General features: G+C 34.8%; 1 protein-coding gene across 1 annotated transcript in view; it reads right to left on the bottom strand.

Moving 5' to 3' along the window:
• Nucleotides 1-9,849: 9,849 nt before the first annotated feature.
• SLCO4C1 (solute carrier organic anion transporter family member 4C1) overlaps nt 9,850-17,476 on the bottom strand; it is a 71,515-nt gene continuing 63,888 nt past the window's right edge. Inside the window, exon 13 of the mRNA XM_032335662.1 lies at nt 9,850-11,130. Coding sequence (XP_032191553.1) covers nt 10,970-11,130 — 161 coding nt within the window. The 3' untranslated portion in view covers nt 9,850-10,969. The remainder of the gene's footprint in view (nt 11,131-17,476) is intronic.

Below are 17,476 nucleotides of genomic sequence, written 5' to 3'. Positions count from 1 at the left end.
TCAAAGCAGGATCAATGTCTGTTGAGGACACTGTGGCTTACTTTTTCACAATTTCTAACAACTAATTGCTCTGTTATATTCTTTTGAGTAAGAACACAACTCATTGACAGACGTGCTAATTAAAAAAAAATAGTAATAATAGGTTAAGTCAGACTAAATTTAAGAAAGGCTACTTTATTACAGAGCCTCTAAATCCAAAATCAAATACCAAGCAACCACAGGGATATGTTATGTAAAAATGTGCTCAGAGAGATGCCAGGGCAAATGGAAATGAAATCAAAGAATTTGCATCCCCTTGACCACGACAGCGTTAACATTTTTTTCTCAGCTTAACTAAACCTTAGAAAATCTTCCTGACTCTAGACCCCTGCTCTTACTTTCCTGAGAACATTAAAATACTGGTCACTAAATTTTCTCTTGGCCCATTTGAAATGTAAATATTTTTAAAAGCGTGCCTGTTTTACAACCTAGGAGTGTCTTTCGAGACTGGGGAGCCATGCCTTTGAAATGTAATTATCCAGAAAGATAGAACCCCTATCCCTGTCTCCTCTAACTGCCATTTTTGCAGTAGGATAGAAGTCTAACTTCAGTACGTTCCTTAATCTGAGTTGTAAAACTTCCTCCTTGGCATGAAGATATGATTTCATTTACGTGTGAAATCCATAAAATAAAACAAAGGAACAAACAACAGAAACCCAGAAACAGAAGCATAAATACAGACAATAAACGAGGGGTTGCCAGAGGTTGGGGGGAGGGACATGGCAAAATCAGTGAAGGGGATTAAGAAGTACAAACTTGCAGCCATAGAATAAAATTACAGAGATGAAAAGTACAGCATGGAGAACAGAGTCAACACTGTCATAACACACATGGTGACAGATGATGACTACACTTATCCCAGTGAGCCTAACTTCATAGACAGAATTGTCCCATCAGTATGTTAAAATAAGAAACTAGTTAACAGTGTCGGTCAACTATAATTCAATTTTAAAAAGGAAAAAGTTTACTTTTCCTTTGGTGAAAACCAGTTGGCAAACCACAGATGGCCTATGCTCTCTCTCTCACCCCATCTTTTGAAAACAATTACCACCTTTTGTTTCTGCAGAGCTCATTCAGACTGAGTTCTGGTCTCTCAACCTAAATAAAGTCTTCCTTTCCTGTTTAAATTTGCCCAGTGCCAATTTTGCTTTGCCACACTAAGGCTTGATAAAATCATTTTTTTTAAATATTCAAAACTATCATATTTATCCCATAACTTTTCCCCAGGGCTTGCTCTGGTCAGTGAGCTCATGTTATAAAACTGGAAAAGAAGAATTCAACAAAATGAGCATTTCCATTTCCAGTTTATATCAGCAAGTTCATCGTGTCAGATTATTAAGTTATCATAGATTCAAGAAAGAAATAATGTTTGAAAATAAAAATTAAGCCAGGAGATAAAATTTAATATTTTGTCATTCTTGATTTTTCCTTAGTTCAGTTGTTTCTTGACAATAGACACAAGGTAATGGAGAAATTAAAATGTCATCTATATCTAGACATGGCATTATGTTTATTCTGCTCTCATCTAATACAACCCAATACATTTTTACTGAAGAAACTTAAAACTGTTTATATGTTATCTTTTCCTTGAAATTATAACCATTGTCTGTAGTATTTGTTGCTTGTTTATAGTCAATTGTCAACATGGGGATTGCTTATGGGTTTGGGGTAGGACAGCCGATAGGGTTAGAACACAAAGGCAGGGGAGGCTAGGAGTCAGGGGGGTTCAGCCATTCATCAAAATGGAGAAAACTAGAGGGGAAGAAAGGAGGTGCAGGAGGGGTGGGGCAGCAGGGTACACGGTGAGTTCAGTTACTGACACACTGAATTTTGACACCCTGTGATTTAGCCCCAGAAAGATGTCCTCTCTAAACCTGAAGGTGGAAAGACAGATCAGTGCTGGTGTTGGGCATTTTGAAGGTATGAGGGGAGAGAAAGAATTTTCTACAGAAGGGAGAACCTTGAACTCTTTAGATGTGCAAGGAATGAAAGGGAGCAGAGACTAATATATCCTACAGAACAGAGGGAAATTGATGGCACGAGGTCCTCAGAAAGAAGATCAGGGGAATTCAGAATGGATGAAGAAACCAGGTTTGTAGTTTACCTTGAGAAATGGAAATGTCTTTTCCAAGTTGAGACGAAAGACAGATACATGTTAATTTGTAAGCAGGATGTAAAGAGAGGTGAATAGAACCCGAGAATAGTCCTATTTAATAGTCTCTCTCTTCTCTGTAAAGAAAAAAGCAGTATTACCTGTGGAAAATGAGGTTAGATGCATAATCAGGGCTTCTAAATGTCTGCTCCATTACAGAGATGGCTCTGACTAAACCGGCCTGAGCACAGAGCTGTGCAAGTCATTTGTGATCAGGCATTGCTTTGTAACATCACATCAATTCATCACTTTCTAAGCTACTAACATAGCTGTCACCTTCCTGCATTAAAATCCCAAATAGAGTTGTTGAGTCACTTCCATTGTGTGTTCTGGAAACAATTTGAACTCTCCACATTATATTTCTTTGTAGATTTACTGACTGTAAGCACTGACTTGAGAAGGGGACAGACAGGGAGGGACTACATTTCTATACTAATTATCAGTGCTATGCTTGACACTAACTCCTCTACAAAGAAGAAAAAGAAAAAGAAAAAGAAAAAACAGACCTGGGAATAAAACTGAACTGTATTTTTATATAACTAATTAAATACATTTCTATTTACAAAAGCCCATGACCCTCTGCAGATATAGACAGAGTACCTCTCTGTCTCTATCTCTTTCTCCCGTCTTTGTTCCCCAATTTTTAGAGTTTAAAACAGACTGGCATTAAGTAAAAGATCCGTAAATGTTTCTGGAGGTCAAATATTTTAACTTTTTGTTTAAATCTTGAATTGCTTTATTTGTTAACATTTCATATACTTATGCTTTACTTTGCCAATTAGATGCTGGGGCACCTGGGTGGCTCAGCTGGTTAAGGCCTCTGCCTTTGGGTCAGGTCATGATCCCAGGGATTGGGATTGAGCTCCGCATCAGGCTCTCTGCTAGGCAAGAAGCCTGCTTCCTCCTCTCTCTGCCTGCCTCTTGCCTGCTTGTGATCTCTGTCTGTCAAATAAGTAAATAAATAACATCTTAAAAAAAAAAAAATTAGATGCTATTTTTTTTCATTTTATTTTATTTTATTTCTTTTTGGTGTTCCAAAATTCCTTGTTTATGCACCACAACCAGTGCTCCATAAATTTTTGAGAAGAATAACTCTAGCCACAACATTGCATATTAAAACCCTACCCGGCTTAAAAAGAAAATACTAAGAGGCAGTTTTGTAAGAAAACTACATATTTCCTGGCTAACCAAAAGGTTTTGAGAATTATAAGCACAACTGACGTCCCTTTTAATAGTAAATAATAAATATAAGAACATATTACCTATGTTTTCAGATTCATTTTTTAAAATTCTGTTTTGAGGAGGTCTTATAGAGACCGATGGGAAGAAAACCCAGTATAATAGTGAACAATGTTAATATGTAAAAAATTCATGCTTAATAATAGAAAGACAAACCTGGTCAAAATTTTAAGATTTTTTTTTTTGTCATTTCTTTTCTAAGGTTTTAAAGGATCAATTCTTTTTATGGAAGGTAATTTAAATGGCTGTTTGCTATTTAAAAATAAAATACAGATTAATATCAAAATTCATTCTTGGTCAGTATCTAGAGAGAAAACCCATGAAATCAGAAGTATGTATCATCCTATTTCTAAATGAGAAAAGAAGTCGAAGTAGCAAAAGATGAATCCGCCAAATGATTCTCATTAGTTATCAGTTTTCCTTCTAACAAGAAAGCTTTCCAGTGATCTGCAATGAGAAAATTCTGGAAAAATTACAAAAAGGATATGAACAATGATAATGAAAAAAATGCAAATGAAATTTTTACTGAAGAGCCAGAAATCCTCCTCCAACAAAAAATTAGGCTCCTATAACAACACTTTTACTAAAAACAATACCGCCACCTGCTGGTAAAAATGTAAATTGTAACCCTGGAAAGACTAGGAAAGGATTTAATTGAAAGCACTTTTTTTTTTTTAACAGAGAGCAATTTTTGTCTAGCGCCTCAAATTTGCTAACTTATTATTCATAACTTCAGAAAGTATAATTCTTAGAATTGAAAGAAATATAGGATAATCCTCATAAATAAAAGTTGTGTTTTGGGTTTAAAAAAAAAATGATCTATGTAGTTAACTTTAGTAAATTCTGGTGAAAAAAAGGATAAGCATGAATTTTGGAGTCACAGACACCCAGACTCAAGTTCTCCTTTGATACTTACTAGACTTTTGGCTTTGAAAATTTATCTCCCTGGGCTTTATTTGTCTCACATAAGAAACAACTGATAAGACTGTAATGAGTATAAACATATAATATACCTGCACATTTCCCCATACCCAACAGATTAGCAATAAGCAATATTTTCCACTAGAATTACCTGGTCTTTTCTATTTTTTTTTATTTTGAAGTGTTTTTCAAGCAGTATTACCCAACTGGTTTTGCTGCTTATAATTTTCAGACTTTGAAATTACCTGTCAAAGACATATGATAATATCATTACACCATCTACTCATATAAAACGGAAGCCAGAAATAGAATGATTTAATGTAACCAATGCAAAGAAGCATGTATATAAGACAAAGAAAAGAAAGAGAAGGGGAAAAAAGAGAGTACGCATTTGATACAGTGATTTACTTTTTTCTTTCCTTCGGTAAGCTTCTGTTTTGCTGACAATTAGAGAGACAGGTTAAGGTATTCTGTCACTGGGAAGCCAGGTGCTCAGCTGTTTCCACATTCTTTGGAAGATCTCAAGAACATAGCAGAGAAGCATGTACATACTGTCTTTGTTTGATGTCTACAGCCTTAGAATCTCCATGAAGCTATGTCAATGCCGTTCTATTTCCCTTATCAGAACTTCTCACATTACAGTATGGCATGCATTCAACCCAACTACTCTTCTATCTCTCCATGAAATAATAGTGGGTATTATGTCCACATCATTACCAAAGCAACTCACTAATGCATGAAAAGAAGGAATCTAATGGTATTCTCTGATGCTTTATTTCTGAAATCCAGAGCCTTGAGAAAAATTTAAAAACAAGTAAATTTCTCCCCATCACTCTCTGCACCCTTTTCTCTCCCAACTCACTCTGTCCCATCCCAGAGACATGCTTCTAGAAGAAGCCCCAGTAGTATCTCAACCCTCAAAAGGACCCCATTACTCCTTGTCTCACCTTTACTTTCAAGCCAAAATTTCCCTCCCTTAGAAATCAAAGTTGGAAATCGGGAAACATAATTAAATCACTGGCAACAAAATGTGATTCGTGCTCCTTACCCCACTTTTTCAGTGTCAGTTTTTCACAAAGCAAATTTACTGATCCTGGATGGAGCTTTAACACTGTTCATTTCGAAAGCTCCACAGGCAACTTCTATTTTAGTCATTGGCGACCACTCAAACCAACCTCTAGTTGATGGATTTCAAAATATTAAGGAATATTTGCAAGGGTTAGAGAGGAAGAAATACAATAAAATCATGTTTATTTCCTCTGAATAAGTAAAAAGATACAAAAATAGTAAACTCAAAAAAGGTGGGACTTGTAAAAAAAAAATGACTTGTTAAATGTCTTATTCTTATCCTGTTGCTACCTTCAAATATATTCTGTAGGAACTACTAACTCTACCCCTTTGACAACATTCTTGGATCAATTCCATAGCTCAATGGCCATTTTTAGGTATTACAAAGGTCTAATTTCTCTCATGTCCCCATCTAAGAAGTGACTTGTGGAAAAGGGTCCTACTAAGGGGAGAGAGGAAAAAATCTCTAAGCCCATTCCATCTTCTGTATTCTTTGGCACCAGCATAGGCACGAGGAGTGAAGGAGAAGAGGAAATGAGGCAAAACCCCTGTACTACCAGAACCTACAATTTTTTTTTTCTTGACTGATACTGACTGACTTCCATGCCATCCATTATGGCAGGACTCCAAAAGCCAGCTTAATTATGGGGTGCAATTGTAGGTTCACACTGACTTCTGAACAGATCAATTCCCAGAGAGACTGATGCTCCCCACACACCTTAGTTGCTGACACTGTCTAGTAGGACCTCAGAGCAGACAGCTGTTATGGACAGAATCCCTTCAACACTGCTCTAAAATGTCACTTTTCATCGAATGAGAAGTTCTTATCTTCAGATGTTATGAATGAAGTTATTCTTCCGAGGCTTCCTTTCTGGGAATTTGGTCCCTAGGCTTAAGCCCAGGAATCTAATTCTGTGTTCCTTTCCTCCCTTACCATATTGGGGTACCTGCTCCAATCTGATGGGAATGAACTAAGAAAACATAAAATTAGGAAAGAGACACCAGCATACTTTCTTAGAAATATCCTCAACACCAGCAAGATCCCCTTTGGGCATTCTCATTAGACTTGGAAAGAACCAGCAATAGTTGTTCTTAAACACTGTTTCTTCTAATAATGGATTGGAAGAACAAATATTGTTAATATGTCTATGCTCCTAGAGCAATCTACACATTCAATGCAATCTCTATACCATCAACTTTTTTTCATAGAGCTGGAACAAATAATCCTAAATTTTTATGATACCAGAATAGACCCCAAATGCCAAAGGAAAAAAAAAAAAAAGAAAACCAAAGCTGGTGGCATCACGATGCCAGACTTCAAAGTGTATTATGAAGCTGTTATCATGAAGACAGTATGGTACTGGCACAGAAACAGACACATAGATCAATGGAACAGAATAGAGAATGCAGGAATGGACCCTCAACTCTTTGGTCAACTGCTCTTTGATAAAGCAGGAAAGAATGTCCAATGAAAAAAAAAGTCTCTTCAACAAATGGCATTGGGAAAATTGGACAGCCACATGCAGAAGAATGAAACTGGACCATTTCCTTATAAAAATAGACTCAAAAGGGAAGAAAGACCTCAATGTGAGACAGGAATCCATCAAAATCCTAGAGGAGAACATAGGCAGCAACCTCTGTGACCTCAGCTGCAGCAACTTCTCACCAGACATGCCTCCAAAGGCAAAGGAAACAAAAGCAAAAAATGAACTATTGGGAGTTCATCAAGATAAAAAGCTTTTGCACAGCAAAGTAAACAGACAAAACCAAAAGACGACAGACAGAATGAGAGAAGATATTTGCAAATGACGTATCAGATAAAGGGCTAATATCCAAAATCTATAAACAACTTACCAAACTCAAAAAAAAAAAAGAAGAAGAACTAGAAGAATTTATCAAACTCAATACGCAAAAAACACGTAATCCAATCAAGAAACGGGCAGAAGACATGAACAGACATTTCTCCAAAGAAGACATACAAATTGCCAACAGACACCGGAAAATTGTTCAAAATCACTCAGCATCAGGGAAATACAAATCAAAACCACAGTGAGATACCACCTCACATCAGTCAGAATGGCTAAAATTAACAAGTCAGGAAACGACTTGTTAATGTCACTTGTTAACTCACTTGTTGGTGAGGATGTGGAGAAAGGGAACCCTCTTACACTGCTGGTGGGAATGTAAGCTCATGTAGCCACTCTGGGAAACAGTACAGAGGCTTCTTAAAAAGTTGAATACAGAGCGACCCAGTGACCTAGCAATTACACTACAGATATTTACCCAAAGGATATAAATGTAGTGATCCAAAGGGGCACACACATCCCAATGTTTTTAGCAGCAATAGCCAAACTATGGAAAGAGCCGAGATGTCCATTAACAGATGAATGGATAAAGAAGATGTGGTGTATATATAAAATAGAATATTACACGGCCATCAAAAATTGAAATCTTTCCATTTACAACAGCATGGAGGGAACTAGAGGCTATTATGCTAAGCAAAACAAGTCAGAGAACAATAATTATCATATGATCCCATTGATGAGTAGAATTTAAGAAACAAGGTAGAGGATCACAGGGGAAGGGAGGAAAGATGAAACAAGATGAAACCAGAGAGGGAGACAAACCATAAGAGACTCATAATCTTGGGAAACAAACTGAGGGTTGCTGAAGAAGGGGTGGGTAGGGCGAGGATAGGGTGACTGGGTGATGGACATTGGGAAGGGTATGTGTTGTGGTGGACACAGTGTGTTGTGTAAGACTGATAAATCACAGACTTGCACCCCTGAAACAAATAATACATTAGATGTTAATAAACAAAAATAAACACTGTTTCTAATATCAGTTCTTTCTGCAAATCAACTATATTGGGGCCTAAATTATATATAGTAAAATGTACCATTCTAATTCATATAATTCAACAATTACAAAAAGATATACTGACATCACAGAAAGTAGTTCTGCCATGTCCTCTTGCAAATGTGGTATCAACTATTTCTTTAACGCTAATTTGCTGGTTTCGATAATTTTTCTATAGATATTTGATATGTCAACATTTGGGAAGCTGGGTAAAGCTTATAGGATAATTGTGTGTACTATTTTTACAATTTTTTAAAAGTCTAAAATTGTTACAAAGTAGAGTTTAAAAAGGAAAGTCAAACTAAATCTAAAAAGAAAAAATTAAAATGCCAATTGAGGATGATTTTTATAAGCTGTTAATTTTGTAAAAAACAGTAAAATGTTTTGATTCAATTTACCTTACAGTTTTTAAAAATAGACTGTCTTTTATTTATTTTTGATCACTCATATATAATGTGTAAGTTAATGTTTATTGCATTAGGTACAAAAAATGCTACAGAAGCCTGGAATGTGTTGTAGTGGGGTAAGGCACATTATCTCTAAAATTAAAGTCCAACCTGATTTCTTCAAAAATATTGTAGAGTGTTTTGCTAACCCAAGACAATTTAAATATAACCTTTCCAAAACACATTACTTTTGCAATATCAGACCATCTGCAACTGTATCCTACTCATATAAATCCTACATACCCCTCTGTCATACATGAAAACTACTGTATGGAACAATTTTAGTATATGTTTCATAATGAATGTGGTTTATATTGAATTAAATACATCTGCTGAGATACCAGAAATCACTGAGTTATAATGCTTTCACCAAGTTCAAAAGTACACTGATTTTCCCTTTCCCAACCATCAAATGTGTGTGTATTCATAAACAGATACAAACCCCATTTCAAAATCTGTGCCATTTAATAAGGTTAAACACTTAACAATCTGGTACAAATATTCTCATTTTTAAAAAGATACATATATGCATTTTACATAATTGCTTAAATTAAAGACAATAATAAAAGAAAACAGCTAAAATCTTACTTATATTTTCTCCAATTTACATAGCTAAATCAATCATATATAGTTCTTTCATGTGTAAGAGTTTTAGATTTTTATGTCCTACAATTCAGGAAATCTAAATATTAAAAATAAGTTTTAAGATATGTATCTAATTATGTACAAAAATCACCACAGGTCGATTCATAGATTCAAGCTTAATATAAAATTAATCATATCAATTGTGAAAAAATATACTATGAAAAATTTTGTTCTTAAGGTAGCATACCAACACATATAACCTAGTTGATCCAAAAGTATAAATAATATGTAGTGTCTACACTGCCCTGTCATGAAAGGAGGTATTCTTTGTAAATATGTATAAAAGTCTGATTTCTTTCAAGGATCAAAATTACTTTCACTTTACTCATTTTCATTAAAAATTTTTAAAAATGTATCATCTTACAAAATTGAGTACACTGAATAAAGCAAAACCCTTGAGAACTAAAAACCATTACGAATGTCCATTATAAGCAACTTGTTCAAACTATTTGTATAGATAGGGTGACTTTTTTTTTCTTCTTTCTAATTTAAGTATGAACTTCAATGCTTTTCTTGATCAGTAAAATTCTTAACCAGGTAGAATTATTTGTTGTTGTTCACTGATCTATTTCCTCTACATTCTGAATAGACAAAGGTGGCTTAAATCTGAGCTGAAGACATGGAATGTTATCATGTTATCAGATATGTGAAATAGTTTATCTGTTGAATAAATGGATCCGTTAAAGAGTCAAGCAACCCTAATACATGCCTTCTGTGGGCAAAGTACTATTTAAGGTGCTATAAATAATATATTAGGTAACAAGTTTTTTAAAACGAGAAAAATTAAATTACTGAGTTATATAAACACTGATCAACAGTTCATTAAGAAATCTTTTCATATATAATTGGCACTTTTCTTTATTGAATCTGGTACTTTCTCCTGGAGGACATATAACTGAATAATACTGCCTTGGAATCATTAAAGGAAAATGCTAAAAATAAGCAAGATTAGCAAATTACTTCCTGGAATTCTTGAGTTAGAGTGACAATATGTATATATAATGCTATTTCTGAACTCATTATATACTGGGACACAAAGAAGACAATCACCCTATATTTTAGTAGTTTAGTAACCTTCTGGGTGAAGGACAGACCAGTGTATAAAACTTAAAAACAAAATAGCTGGTTTTAAATTCCTGAGTTTTCAGTAATAGTTCTTAAAAATCATCACATATATTTGATTAGTTTACATTTTTATACCACAAATTTTATAAATAAGCCCAAACTACTGACAATGATAATTAAACAAATTGCAAGAAGAAAAGAAATGTCATTTTGTTTCTAAAATGTAAACTTTTCGTTAATAATTGGCTTTTTTTTCTAATTTAGTTTATTAGCTTGTTATTTCACACCTGAAAAATGGGAAGTGTGTGTGTGTGTGTATTCTGAGGCATTTGGTGAGCTCTGAAGGCACAGGTCTGTTTCTTACATTAAAACAAAAATAAACAAGTTCATAAATGTACAGAAAACACATTTAATTATAAATACCAACTTTTAAAATGTGATTGTCCATATTGGGTAGATAATGCTGCAATGGCAATGTGCACTCTTACAAATGATGGCCAATTTTCCAGCTATAAACTGGTCTCCATTTTCTACTTCACCCCTCATGTCCTATATTGCTGAGGTCACATTCTACTGAAACCGTACTCACAACTGGATTCTGATTTTCAAAAGATGCATCTGTGTCTAGTGGTGGCGGCTTATACAAGAAGACTGCAAACCCGTTGAAGAAAATGGTGATAGTTTTACAAGTAACACCTAAATATAAAAACAAAAATTAATCATGCATTTAGGCCTTTAACTATTAACAAATGAATTGCTTTATTTTGTTTCTTTTTTTTTTTTTTTGGCTTTCTTCGATTCCATTTATAAGTGAAGACATATTATTTGTCCTTCTCTATCTGACCTATGTCATTTGGCATAATACCATCTAGGTCCATTTATGCTGTCACACAGTAAGATTCCATTCTTTTTATTGCTGGATAATATTTCACTGTACATATAAACCATATTTTCTTTATCCATTCACCTACCAATTGACACTTAGGTTATTTTCATAACTTATTATAAATAATGCTGCAATAAACATAGGGGTACATACATCTTTTTGGATTACTGTTTTTGCTTTCTTCATATAAATACCCAGAAATACCCAGAGGTAGAATTACTAGATCACATGTTAGTTTTATTTTTAATTTTTTGAGGAAACCCCATACTGTTTTCCATAGTGCCTGCACCAGTTTGTATTCCTACAAACAGTGCATGAGAGTTCCCTTTTCTCCACAACCTCACCAATACTTGTTATTTCTTCTTTTTGATAATAGCCATTCTGACAGATGTGAGGTGGTATCTCATTGCGGTTTTGATTTGCATCTCCCTGATGATGGGTGATGGTATCTTTTCATGTGCCTGCTGGCCATCTGGATGTCTTCTTTGGAGAAATGTCTATGTGATCCTCTGCCTAGCTTTTAATTCAGGCTGTTTGCTTTTGTTGTTGTTGTTGTTGTTATTGAGTTGTATAAGTTCTTTTTATAGTTTGGATATTGACCCTTTATTGGCCATCTCATGTCCATGTATCTTCTTCCATTCAGTAGTTTGCCTTTTCATTTAATGGTTTCCTTCACTGTACAAAAAGCTTTTCAGTTTGTTGTAGTCCCTTTGTCTATTTTTGCTTTTGTTTCCCTGGCTTGAAGAGATAGATCCCAAAAAATATTATTAAGGCTGCTGAGCTTACTATTTTTTTTTTTTCTTCTAGGAGTTTTATGGTTTCTGGTCTTGCATTTAAGTCTTTAACACATTTTGAGTTCATGGCTGTGTATGGTGGAAGAAAGTGGTCCAATTTCATTGTCCAGTTTTCCCAGTGTGATTTATTGAAGAGACTGTCTTTTCTCCATTGAATGTTCTTGCCCCCTTAATTGTAGATTAATTGAGCATATAAATGTGGATTTACTTCTGGGCTCTCTGGTGCAACTGTAAAAGGATTGTCTTAATTTTCCTTTCTCATAGTTTGCTGTTAGTACAGAGAAATGCAAAAGATTTCTGTGTATTAATTTTGTATCCTGAAATTTCTGAATTTATTAGTTCCAATAGTTTTTTTGGGGGGGGAGGACTTCCAATACTATGTAAAAAAAAAAAGTGGTCAGTGAATATCGGTGTCATGTTCCTGATCTTAGAAGAAAAACTTTTAGATTTTTACTGTTGAATATTATTTAGCTGTGGGTTTATCATATTTGGCCTTTATTATGTTGAGGTATATTCCCTTTATACCTACTTTGGTTAGTTTTTATCATAAATGGACGTTGAATGTTTTTACTATTTTTGAGACAATCATATTTTTTTTATCCTTCATTTTGTTAAGTCATGTGTCACGCTGATTTTTTTGTGGGTGTTGAACAAACATTGCATCCCTGGAATGAACCTCACTTAGTCAGCCTGTGTGATCCTTTTAATATATTGCTGAATTAAGTTTGATGTTTTGTTGAGGACTTTTGCCTCTATGTTCATTAGGAATATTGGCTTGTAATTTTCTTTTTTGTAGTGTCTTTGTCTGGTTTTAAATGCTGGGCTCATAAAATGAGTTCCTTCCTCTTCTATTTTTTGGAATAATTTGAGAAGGATAAGTACTAAATCTTAAAATATTTGGTAAAATTCACCTACAAAGCCATCTGGACCTGGACCTGGACCTTTGAGGGAAGTGGTTTTTTTGTTTTGTTTTGTTTTGTTTTTATTACTGGTTTAATCTCATTACTACCAACTGGTCTATTTTCTATACAGATTTTCAATTTCTTTAAGACTCAGCTTTTTTTTTTCCCCATAGCTTTATTATAAAAGTCTTTAAGTCAGGTAGTATAAGTCCTTTCCTGCTCAGTTTTTTTTTTTTACTTTTTTTTATAACATATAATGTATTTTTATCCCCAGGAGTACGGGTCTATGAATCACCAGGTTTACATACTTCACAGCACTCACCATAGCACACACACCCCCATGTCCATATTTAAGATTCAGTCTTGAAGATTATATGTTTCTAGGAATATACCCATCACTTCTAGATTGTCTAATTTGATGGTATATAATTATTCATAATATTCTTTTATGATCCTTTGCATTTCTATGGAGTCCATTGCAATTTCTCATCATTTCTGCTCTTATTTTTGGGCTCCCTTTTTTTCTTGATGAGTCTAGTTAAAAGCCTGTTGATTTTGTTAATTTTTCAAGGAATCAGCTCTCAGTTTCGCTGATCATTTCTGTTACTTTTTTAGTCTCTATTCCACTTATTTTTGTTTGGATCTTATTACCATCTTCCTTCTAAGAACTTTGGGCTTTGTTTTTTTCTTCTTTTTCTAATTCCCTTAAATATAAAGTTAGATTGTTTGAGATTTTTATTGTTTCTTAAGGTAGACCTATATCTGTATAACTATGAATTTCCCTTTTACAACTGTTATATAATATATATATAAGGTAATAATATATATATATTATATATTATATATATATAATATATATAATATATATATAGACCTTATATCTATTAGGTCCATCTAATCTATTTAAGGCCATAGTTACCTTATTGATCTGGATCATCTATCCATTGATCTAAGTGAGGTATTAAAGTCCCCCACGAGGGGCGCCTGGGTAGCTCAGTGGGTTAAACCTCTGCCTTCGACCCAGGTCATGATCTCAGGGTTCTGGGATCGAGCCCCGCATCGGGCTCTCTGCTTGGCAGGGAGCCTACTTCCTCCTCTCTCTCTGCCTGCCTCTCTGCCTACTTGTGATCTCTCTCTGTCAAATAAATAAAATAAAAAAAATAATAATAAATAAAGTCCCCCACGAATATTGTATTACTGTTTATTTCTCCCTTTACTACTATTTCTCCCTTTACTATTACTATTACTATTTACTATTTACTATTAATATTTGCTTTATAAATTTAGGTGCTATGTTTGGTTTACGAATGCTGTTGTGTTGATTCCTTTACTGTTATGGAATGCCCTTTTCTGTCTTTCATTACAGTCTTTGTTTTAAAGTTTATTTTGTCTGAGATAAGTATCACTATTTCTACTTTCTTTTCATTTTCATATAATGTCTATTTCTATCCCTTCATTTTCAGTCTGTGAGCATCTTTAGACTGTAAGTTACCTCATACAGGTAGCAGATGTAAGGGTCCTATTTTTTTATCCAGACCTTTTGATCATATACCTTTTGATTATAGAATTCAATTCATTTACATTTAAAGAAATTATTGATAGGTATGTACTTCTTACTATTTTGTTAACTGTTTTCTGGCTGTTTTTGTAATTCCTCTCTGATCCTTTTTTATTCTCTTTCTCTCTACTCCTGTGGTTTATTTTCTTTAGTGTTTTGTTTAGATTCCTTTTTCTTTTCCTTTCTGTATTTACCATAATTTTTTAATGTGTGTGATTACCGTGAAGTTCACATATAACATGTATATAACAGTCTCTCTTAAGTTGATGGTAACTTAATTTTGAACGCATTTCAAAACTTGATACTTTTATTCACACCCTCTGTTTTAGATTTTTGATGACACATTTCATAACTTTTTTATATTCCCCTAATTATTGTATTTTAAATTACAATTTTGTCTTTTACCCTTAACACTTGCTTTTTAAGAAGCTTATCTACTACCTTTATTATTTATTTACCTTTACTGCTGAGATTTTTATTTTCATGTTGTATTAATTAGTGTCTTTCTTTTTTAGCTTAGAGAAGTCCCTTTAGACTTTCTCGTAAGGCCAGTTTAGTGGAGATGAGCTTCCTTAGATTTTGCTTACTTTGAAAACTCTTCATCTTTCCTTCAACTCTGAATGATAACTTTGTTGGGAAAAGTATTCTTGGTCGGCAGTTTTTTCCTTTCAGTGTTTTGAATATTATTCCACATCTTTCTGGTTTGTGTAATTTCTGCTGAAAAATCTGCTAATAGCCTTACTGGGTTTCCCTTATATATAATTTTTTTTCTCTTGCTGCTTTTAAGATTCTCTATTTGTCTTTACCTTTATCATTTTAATTATAATTGGTTTTGGTGTATTTATTTTCAGGTTCATCTTATGTGGAACTCTCTGGGATTTCTGAACCTGCGTGTCTGTTTCCTTCTCTAGATTAGGGAAATTTTTAGCCATTATTTCTTCAACAAATTTTTCTAGCCCTTTTCTCCCTCTTCTCCTTCTGAGGCTCCTGGAATTCAAATGTTATTCCACTTGATGCTCTCCCAGAGGTCCCTCAAGGTATCTTGTCTTTTAATTCTATTTTCATCCTGCTGCTTGAGTGTTTTCCATTGCTATCTTCCAGCTTGCTGCTTCTTGCCTCTAATTCATGCATTCTGCTGTTGAACCCCTTATTTTTTAGTTCAGTTATAACTTAGCTTTGGTACTTTCTTATATTTCCTACCTTTTTGTTGAAGTTCTTGCTGTGTTCAACCATTTTTACCCCCACAATTGGTGAGCAACTTTACAACCATTGCCTTGAACTCTTTATCAGGTAGACTGCTTCTCTCCATTTTCCTAAGGTCTTTTTTCTGTGATTTACTATGGTTTTTTGGTTTAGAATCTTTCTTCTCATTTTGCCTGTCTCTCTGTGTTTATCTCTATTCATTAGGTATAACGGTTAACTCTTTCAGTCTTGAGGTAGTGGGCTTGTGTAAGAGGGTTTCATGTGGCCCCCAAAACAGTCTTCTCTGGCTACTGACCCAAACCCTCTATGGACATCCCTCATGGGGGCTCTATGTCTTCACTGTCTATAATAGGGACACACCTACTGTATGGGATAGATGAGGCTCGGGGTACTCAGCCAGCCCAGCTCTAGGTTGGTGGGCTGACTGGGTAAAGCAGGAGTTGGGATGTTTACCTGATTCAGTTGCGGCTTGTCTGCTACATTGGGAAGGTGGAGCTCAGGGAACCTGCCCTCCTGTTTGCATCTTGGCTGCTGAATGGGAAGGATGGGGCTCAGAAAGCTTGCCTATCCTAGTTGTGGTCAGATCTCTGCACAGGGTGGGAGGGGTGCAGAGTACTTATCCAGCCTGGTTACAGTGCAAGGTGGACAGAGCATGCCCTTTGGTGCTAGCAGGCTAGAGAAAGAGCATGGAAAATGGCACTCACTGATTCTGTCATCAGCAAGTTAGGATAAGAGTACAAAAATGGTGCCCACCAGAGCTTGTATTTCTGGATAAAGTCCCTGCACGTTCCTACCTCTCCAGAAGCCATTTTAAACTTACTAAGTGGGTCTTCTGTGCTTATATTCTGGGTACTCTTCATTCTGTTCCTTTTGTGCTGGATCTCAGGACACATGGGTTTGCACACAAGGCCTATAAGAGTGGGATCTCTCTTCCCTACAGTTCCGTGTTTCTCTTGGTCTCAATCCTGATTGGTTTTCAAAACCAGATGCTTAGAGATCTTGTCTTCCCAGTGCCAGTCCTCTGGGTCAGCACGCCTGTTCTGTAACTCAATCCCTTCACTCATTAAGGATGTACTCTTCATTTTTGGGATCTCTCTCAATTGTGGAATTAACATGTCTGGGGTAAGGCATGTCTCTACCTTTCCTACCCTACTCTTTGGTCCTTTGTTATGTGGTGCTGTGTCCAGTGCTAAGATCCTTTTCTTTAGAAATTATTCTATATGTAGCTATAAATTTATTGTATCCATGGGAGGAAAGGAGTTCAGGGTCCTCCGTGACCAATTTGAAACCTCTAACTCTATTTTTAATTTAAATATGTAATTTTTTGGTTGATTTTAAATTTTTAAATATTAACTCCTACAAAACAGGTACACTGGTCTATTTCTCAGTCTTCATTGTCATATATTGCTTAACCAAAACTATCCAAGGTAGACTACTAAAAGCAAAAAGGGTTAAACATCACAACTAACCTTTTAAACTATAAAAACATTTCTTACAACATGCTTTAGAGCCAAAGGAGATTTCCTTACTTCAGTTCTAAGTTTTTTCCAAAGCCCAGGTACCTAGGTAACAATCATTCCAGAGAGTTTCTCAGAATTGTCTTTTAGCTTTTTGTTAGATGTTCAAAAAAATTTTTGAAAGAAGTTGTTTAAAAGAAGTGTATGTGATTTTATAAAAGCTAAAATGTTATTCTCTTCTA

Source organism: Mustela erminea, chromosome 3 (genome assembly GCF_009829155.1).
Source record: "Mustela erminea isolate mMusErm1 chromosome 3, mMusErm1.Pri, whole genome shotgun sequence".
Taxonomy (NCBI): Eukaryota; Metazoa; Chordata; class Mammalia; order Carnivora; family Mustelidae; genus Mustela; species Mustela erminea.
Note: the sequence above shows the minus strand (reverse complement) of the source record. Positions and strands in the feature narration are given on the sequence as shown.